The following is an 8,033-nucleotide window of genomic DNA, read 5'->3' as shown; positions in this document are numbered from 1 at the left end:
TAGTGGTTAGAGTGGGGGGGAGCGCTGGGAGCCAGGACTCCTCAGTTCCATCAGTGCGTTGCAAGGGGTGGGGGTGAGGAAGGGGGTTCTTTGGCTGCTACAGAGCTATAACGAGGTGGGGAAATTTAGCTCCGAAATGCTCCCCTGGCACCCAGCTGGTCTGGGCATCTGGCTCAGGGCTTCTGCTTTCTGCTCCCACGGGCACCGTAGCAGCTCCTGCTCTGACTCCACGGCCCAGCCGGCCCCGGGCATTGCTACAGAGTTGCCCTGAGCGCTATGGAGCCTGGGCTGAGACCCCGCATGCTCATTTCACAGCAGAACAAGTCTGGGTCCCTCCCAACATGGGGCCTGCTCCCCAGCCCGCACCCCTCTGAGCCCGGGGACCAGGTTAGCGCTGGTGCCCCCAGGAGGAGGAAGGCCCCTGCCCCTCTAAACGGGGCAGTGAGGTGGGTGTCCAGTGGACCACAGCCCTAACCCATCCCGCGGCCCCAGCTCTGGGGGCACTGGGACCCTGAGGAGTCAGCACCCGCTGCCCAGCCCAGGGTGGGCCTCGAGAAAGTGAGTCACCCTCTGTGACTCACAGGGTGGCGGGACAGGCCTGGCAGCCCCAGGCAAGCACCAGACCAGCATCTCCCCAGCAGGTGTGCCGCTTGCCCCATTTCCCAGCCGCCCGGCACGGAAGCCGCTCCCCAGCTGCGGGGACCGGCCAAGGGGCCAGATCCTCAAGGGGTCTCAAGCCAACCAGCTGGACCACGCAGCTCGGTACAGTCGGGCTTTGCTCCTGTTGGCTGCAGACGGCCAGGCCAACTGCTCTACTTGCTAGAGCCCACGCCCCTTCCCGAGCTGGTGACAGAACCCAGGAGCCCTGGTTCCCAGCCCCCGCTCTGCAGTGCCTTCTCCTGCCTGTGCTGGGCACCGGGGAGAGTCCTTCACCCTGCACTCCCCCGAGCTCTGGACTGTGCTGGATCCCACCCTCCTACGCCCGGGGGCCGAGAAATGATGGTTACACTGGCGAAGGCCGTATCTCCTTTCCCAGCCGCCTCGGGATGGTTACTGCAGGCAGGGCAGGAGATGGCGCGATAACGCTTTGTCCTGCAGTAACGTCTTGGATGGACAGAACCCAAAGAGCTCAGCTCCTGGGGCCCTTCCTGTGGAATGAGGGGAGCTTTTGACCCCAGCTAGCTAGGGGAAACTGAGGCAGTGAGCGTGCCCCAACCAGGGAGACCGGGGGGGGGTGTTACGGAGGAATGTAGAGTCCTCATCCTCTGCCCCCCCTGCTCTAGCCACTAGATTCCATTACCTTTCGGGGGTGAGGGGGTAGAACAGAGGAGTCCAGGTTCCCGACCCGTTCCCCTGCACTAACTCCCAGATAACACTCCCTACGGGAGGGGAGTGAGGTAGGGCAGATAAATCCCACAAGGAACCCTGGATTCGAAGACCCCCAGAACTCCCTAAACTTGAGCTGCACCAGTACGACCAGAGAGAAACGCCACTGAGCTCAGAGGGAGGGAGTGGGGTCTGGTAGCGAGAGTGGGCTACGGGGAAGCAGGACTCCTGGGTCCAATGCAGGGCCATGGGAGAACAGGAGGCGCTGCTGGGGGTTGTCCCCTGCTAGCTGAAGCACCTCTGGGACCTAATCTCTGCCAGGTTCCTGCTGTTATCACACCCTGGGTGGGGACAGGCCCACGCCACTAATTCAAACCTCCTTAATCTTGCTGTCTCTCCCAAGTGGCTGCACCCTGCCTGTGGCCCACCTGCTGCTGCCCTCCGCACCCCAGCCAGCCCAGGCTTAGGCTGCCCCCCTCCCCGCAGACTGGGGCATAATCCTCCTCCAGCTGTCTGGGATCCCTGGAGCTGTTGAGCTGGGCAGGTCTCAGCTGGGTTCCTCCAGGGGCTATTGTGCCTACAGCATCAAACCTGCAGCCACAGCAGCACCAAAGCTGGGGGTGGAGGGTGCCTGGGATGGAGAGACCCCCCCGCACCCTCAACTCCCAAGCCACTACCTGGCTATTCCTAGCCCCTCACTGTCCCCATGTAGTAGGGGGCGGGGTTTGCAGGCTCCCCATTGAACTGTGCCTTGCACAACAGGCGGCCTAGACTCAAGGTGGGCTCTGGGAGGGGCTACCATAGACCAGCAGGCGGAGATGGCCTCTGCCAGGCCCTGAGGAATCACTTGTCTGTCTCACTTCCTCCAGCACAGCTGGGCCGGCTCTGGACACGGCATGCCCCTCTTCAGGGGAGGACTGAGGGGTGGTTTTGGAACTGAGACTCGGGACACCTGGGCTCTCTCCCTTGTGCTGGGAGGGGAGTGGAGTCTAGTGGTTATGAGTAGGGTCGAGGGCTAGACATCAGAACTCCTGGGCTCTATCAATGGCTATGGCAGAGCAGTAATGTCAAGTGGTTAGAGCTGAGTAGAGGCTGGCCATCGGCACTCCTGGGTTACACCCCCAGCTCAGCAGCTGTGTCCTGGTCACAAAGCCAGCAGAGCAAAACCACCCCAGAGTCCCCTGGCACCTGAGGGGGTCAGGCAAGCAGAGCCATTTTTCCCAATTCGGTAAAAAACTCAACACTTCAAGCTCTGCCGTGCAGGGGAATACGAGACGGTCCTTAACCCAAAACGTCAACCTGCCCTGTGGTAACCTCTCTTTTCAGAGCAGCGCACGCAGGTTTGTGATGCAACACGTTCACTGCAGGACTTTCACAAACTTTTTAGAGCTTCTGTTTCCTCGCACTTTACCTGTGTGTCCGTAGCACTGTGCTCCTGACCGTCACGCCCGACCCTCCTCTGTCCGGGGGATGCGAGGGGAGTTCGCCAGCGTTGCAAGGTCACATCTCGTTTGCTGTTCCGATAGGAGCTGCTCAGTTTGGGGCTTTGAGACCTTCACCGTTTATCGAAAATGGACAGGAGGGTTTGTTTGGTTTTTTCCTCGCTTTGCAATTATTGCGTCGGGAGCCACAGAAAAGTCCTTAAAGAGCCACGTGCTGCTGCCACGGGGCTGCTGGTGGCTTTGGCAGACACACACTCACCCGACACCCCCTGGGACCTGTCCCCGCATACACCCAGCTCACGGGGTACCAGAGCCATCATGGTGGGGGAGAGGGGAAGAACCCAGAAGTCCTGGCTCCCAGCCCCCACCACACCACACCACACCTCACCCCTCCCCTTCCCTTCCCTTCCCTTCCCTTCCAGGGCCAGACAGAGAACCCAGGAGTCCTGGCTCTCAGAACTACAGCCCCCAGCAGCCACTGCGCCGCCATGCACGCTGGGAGCTGTAGTGCCCAGCGGAGGGGCCCTGATCACATGACCCCGAGGCTCCGCCTCCTCCTCAGGTGCGGGTCAGAGCGCCACTTCCGGGTCGCGGGGGCGGGGCAGAAACGTGAAGATGTTGCGGGGAATAGTGGTGAGTGGGGGCAGGACGCCTGGGTTCTCTTGGGGGGGGGGGCAGGACGCCTGGGTTCTCTTGGGGGGGGGGGCAGGACGCCTGGGTTCTGTTCTTGGGGGTGGGGCAGGACGCCTGGGTTCTCTTGGGGGGGGGGGCAGGACGCCTGGGTTCTCTTGGTGGGGGGGGCAGGACGCCTGGGTTCTGTTCTTGGGGGTGGGGCAGGACGCCTGGGTTCTCTTGGGGGGGGGGCAGGACGCCTGGGTTCTCTTGGGGGGGGGGGGCAGGACGCCTGGGTTCTCTTGGGGGGGGGGCAGGACGCCTGGGTTCTGTTCTTGGGGGTGGGGCAGGACGCCTGGGTTCTGTTCTTGGGGGTGGGGCAGGACGCCTGGGTTCTCCTGAGGGGGGCAGGTCGCCTGGGTTCCCTCCCGGGTAAGGGAGGGGAGTGGTGTTTAGTGGTTGGAGCTATAAGACTCCATTGGCCCTTCCCCTGCTGAGGAGGGGCCGGGCAGGTGTCTGTTGTGGGGTCCCTGCTGTGGGCTCTGGGGCAGGGAAGTGCTGCAGTGTGGTGCTGGGGGGGGATACAGGGGCAGGCGTGCTAGCGGGGGGCAGTTCATGTACCCCTGATGGGCTGGTTCCTGTCTGCAGTGCGCTCTCCGGCCTGCCTGCCAGGCAGTGACCACACGCCGCAGCCTCCACCGGACACCTGTGAGCCACATCCCGCTCATCCCCATCGTGGTGGAGCAGACGGTGAGGCAACCCGCAGGCCCCAAGTAGCCCAGCCCTGGGCTCCCTCTCAGTCCTGCTGGTGCCCCTCACTCCCAACTGGTAGCTCCCTGCCAGCCCAGCCCTGGGCTCCCTCCCCTCCCCAGCTGCGCCAGTGCCCCACACTCATGGGCCACAGCCTGTGCTAGCCTAGCTCTGGGTAAGCCCCCTCCCCTGCCCTGCTGGTGCCTTTCACTCCTGGGCTGAGGTGTTACCATTATCTAGGGGCTGAACTGAGGCCCATCAAACTCATTTCACTGGTGAGCTGTGAAACCAGGACTTCCTCATGCAATTATGCTCCCTCCTCCCTTCCCAGGTGTCCCAGCCCCCTTTGCCCCTCTCTCCCTGCCCTAAATGGGGTGCTGGCAGCATTGATTACCCAGCCAAACTGAGCTCCCGTGCGTGTGTTGTAGGGCCGCGGCGAGAGGGCCTACGACATTTACTCCCGGCTGCTGCGTGAGAGGATCGTATGCGTCATGGGGCCGGTGAGTGTCCATGGCTGCTCCTGGCCCTCCCCGAGTCCTCTGGGGCGCATGCAGCCCCCCGCAACTGGAGATAGAGAATGGGGTCCCCTGTGTCTAAGAGGAGTTTGGGACCTCACACCATCTGTGCCAAGTACTCGGTGTCTGTCCCGGGCCAGATCCACCCATGCTCCCAGCAAAGCTCTGACCAAGGGGCCCTGCTACTTTCATACCCTGCCCCAAAAATGGGCTGGCCTGGATCGAACCAATGGGCATCAGAGGAGGTGTTCCGCCCCATGCCGTGGTGAGGGGTGGCTGTCGCTAGCAGAACTCCTTCCTGCCCCATGCCAGCTCTGCGCCCAGACATGTGAGGCTGGCTCAGCCCGATCGTTCCTTCTCTGAACTGCCCCAGCGGCAGGGAGTTCCCAGGTCACTGCCCTCTCTTCCTGCCCTCCGCAGATCGACGACGGGGTGGCCAGCCTGGTCATTGCTCAGCTGCTCTTCCTACAGTCAGAGAGCAACAAGAAGCCGATCCACATGTACATCAACAGCCCCGGTGAGTGGGAGTCCAGACGGCCAGCGCCACCGAGAGACCAGACAGCTGTTCCCCGCAGCACCCCCTGCTGGCTGAGGCTGGGACTGGAGCAGCCAGGGGCTCCCTCTCATGGCCAGGACTGGGGCTCTGCTCCCTCGAGCCACCCCACGGCCACTTGCTGAATGGGAGAGAGCCTCGTTCTCCGTTTCTCTCTCCAGGTGGTGCTGTGACCTCGGGGCTGGCCATCTATGACACCATGCAGTACATCCTCAACCCCATCTGCACCTGGTGTGTGGGGCAGGCAGCCAGCATGGGGTCGCTGCTCCTGGCTGCCGGCTCCCAGGGCATGAGGCACTCCCTGCCCAACTCACGCATCATGATCCACCAGCCTTCGGGAGGGGCGCGGGTGAGTCGGGGCACTGCTCTGACCCCAGCAGGGTGGGCGGCACACCTGGGGCCCTTCAGTAATAGGGTCCAGATCAGTCCCAGCAGCCGCTAGGTGGGGGAGTTTCCACCCCAGCAGGCACTGACCAGCCCTGTTGTAGACAAGACTGAGGAGTGATTGGATCGGAGTGGGGGGGGGGTTGGAATTCCCCTCTAGCTGCTTGTGCTGGAGTCGGGGATCTGTTACCCCGAAGGCCACTGCTCCCCGATGGTTAGAGACCCACAGTCATGCCAGTCAGACATGGGGAGGGAGTTCGGCACGGATCTGCTCTCTCTGCTGCAGCAGGACTAGTCTTTCGGGGTGGAAGCGGTGCCCCCTGCGGAGGGCTCCGTGAAGACAGGCTGGTTCCCTGCAGGGCCAAGCCACGGACATCGCCATCCAGGCTGAGGAGATCCTGAAGCTGAAGAAGCAGATCAATAGGTTATATGCCAAGCACACCAAGCAGTCTCTGGAGGTGATTGGTGAGTCCCCTGCTTTGGAGGTGCCCCTGCCTGCTCCCCAAAATTTCCCATCCACTGGGTGCCCAGAGAAGAGGACACCTCTGTTGGCAGATGATGGTAGAGGGGAAATCGGAGTCCCAGTACAACTGTCTCCCAAAGCATCTCTGTCCCATCTCACCCCTAGAATGGAGTGGGGCCACAATCACCAGGACCCCACACATCTGTCAGCAGGTCTGGATCCTGGCCCCCTCTGTTCAGATCCCCCAGGGGGGCAACCAGCTCTCATGCTTCAGGGCATCAGCCGGTTGCCAGTGCAGGGGTCAGGAAGGAACCCTGGTCAGAAGAGCTGCTGTAGGCCAGAGTGATGGAGCGAACTCTCTCAGGCCAGGCAGTGGTTTGTTTACTCCAGAGCCCCAGTCACATGAGTGGGGCTGGAACCCTCAGATACCCCAGTCTTCAGTGTGGGAACTCCAGGAGGACCTCCATTGGCGGCTGTAGTGTTAGGGCTTTATCACACCCCCCGGGTCAGCCACTAGCAGGCGATGTGCCCAGAGCGAGGAGCCGCTCGCCTCCCTGTGCTCTTGTCCTGCAGAGTCCGCCATGGAGAGGGATCGCTACATGAGCCCTATGGAAGCCCAGGAGTTTGGGATCCTGGACAAAGTGCTGGTCCATCCCCCACATGATGGGGAGGATGAGCCGGAGCTCATTCAGAAAGAGCCTTCCTCGCCCTCCTCCTCTTCCTCAGCTGAGCCCTGAGAGCCCCCTGGGCTGGGCTGGGCTGGGCACCACAGAATCTCCAGTGGCAGTGTTTTACCATGTTGCTGGGGATCATTGATCAGAAGACGCCAGGAGAGACCAACTCCAGAAGCAGAGGAGTGAGGGCAGCCCGGCCCCATTCTGGGGTTACCGGCCTCATCTGGATGGACACATGCAAGAGGACTCCCCCTCCCTCCACCGGGTATCCCCTCTGCTGCCCCGCGAGAAGCTGGCGAGATGTGGTGGTCCGAGCTGGGGTGTGGTTGGCACAGTCTGGTTATTTTGGTACCTTTGGGCCACCTCCCTTCCAGGGCAGAGTCGTTAGCTGAATGATTGTTACTACATTAAACTCATCAGGCGGTTTGCACCCTGTGTTGGCTTCTTTCCCTGTTACATCAGCAGGTGAAGACATGTGGGACAAACATTTCTTGAAACAAGGTGTGTCTTGCAACCCATGGCCTGGGCTCCTTGTGTGTCTTGGAGCAGCCTCTGGGCTGCTCTAACTTGAGTTCTGCTTCCCACCAACCTGTGGGGAGTGAGACTGGCCCAGTGCTCTGTCCCTTCCCCAGCAACGAGTACAATCCCCGCCCGGGAGTTGTTCCCGACAGGTCTTTGTATCAGAGGGGCAGCTGTGTTAGTCTTGCTTCTGCAAAAAGGTCCTTGGAGCAGCATCTGATGAAGTGAGTCTGTGCTCACGAAAGCTCATGCTCAGAACTATTTTGTTAGTCTATAAGGTGCCACAGGACCCTTCGTTGCTGTTACAGATCCAGACTGACACGGCTCCCCCTCCGATACTTTGCTGATGAGCTGGCAAGTTGTCTACGCAGGACAGTTTGTAGAAAGATCCCAAGCAGGGCTGTGGTAGCCACCTCTGGGGTGGAGCGCAGGAGCTATTGAACACCACCCAACAACAGCACACAAGGCTCTGGTTCATTCTGGGCCGAAATGCAGCTGCTGGTGGGGTGGGGGTGGGGAACCTGTGCAGCAGCTCTTGCAGAAGGGTGTGGTCGTGCCCTCGGCTTTCCAAGCCAGTTCAGGGAGCCCTGATTCATTGGCCCAGGGGAGGGGGAGCAAGTGAGTCTCTTCCCGCAGGGCTGTCTGGCCCAGGAAGTGAAGCAATGCTGGAGTGGGCTCTAGGGAGTGCAGCTGTGTGGGAAGGGGGGACTTAACGGTCTCTTCTGTAGCTGTGGGAAGGTGGCCTGAGCCTTGGTGTTACCTCCTGCTAGAGCACAACACCCCGGAGGGCATTGG

General features: G+C 61.4%; 1 protein-coding gene across 1 annotated transcript; it reads left to right on the top strand.

Moving 5' to 3' along the window:
- Positions 1-3,363: 3,363 nt before the first annotated feature.
- Positions 3,364-7,149, top strand: CLPP (caseinolytic mitochondrial matrix peptidase proteolytic subunit). The gene is made up of 7 exons (XM_074979890.1): positions 3,364-3,401; positions 4,029-4,130; positions 4,559-4,630; positions 5,066-5,162; positions 5,360-5,547; positions 5,942-6,047; positions 6,619-7,149. The coding sequence occupies exons 1-7, from the start codon at positions 3,384-3,386 to the stop codon at positions 6,780-6,782; spliced, it is 747 nt and encodes a 248-aa protein (XP_074835991.1). The 5' UTR covers positions 3,364-3,383; the 3' UTR covers positions 6,783-7,149.
- The last annotated feature ends 884 nt before the right edge of the window (positions 7,150-8,033 follow it).

The sequence above is a fragment of the Carettochelys insculpta genome, chromosome 29 (assembly GCF_033958435.1).
Source record: "Carettochelys insculpta isolate YL-2023 chromosome 29, ASM3395843v1, whole genome shotgun sequence".
Lineage (NCBI taxonomy): Eukaryota > Metazoa > Chordata > Testudines > Carettochelyidae > Carettochelys > Carettochelys insculpta.
Note: the sequence above shows the minus strand (reverse complement) of the source record. Positions and strands in the feature narration are given on the sequence as shown.

Coding starts and splice junctions, on each gene's coding strand:
- CLPP (XM_074979890.1), top strand. Junction 5,548..5,941: donor AGCCTTCGGGAGGGGCGCGG/GTGAGTCGGGGC, acceptor GGTTCCCTGCAG/GGCCAAGCCACGGACATCGC. Junction 6,048..6,618: donor GCAGTCTCTGGAGGTGATTG/GTGAGTCCCCTG, acceptor CTTGTCCTGCAG/AGTCCGCCATGGAGAGGGAT.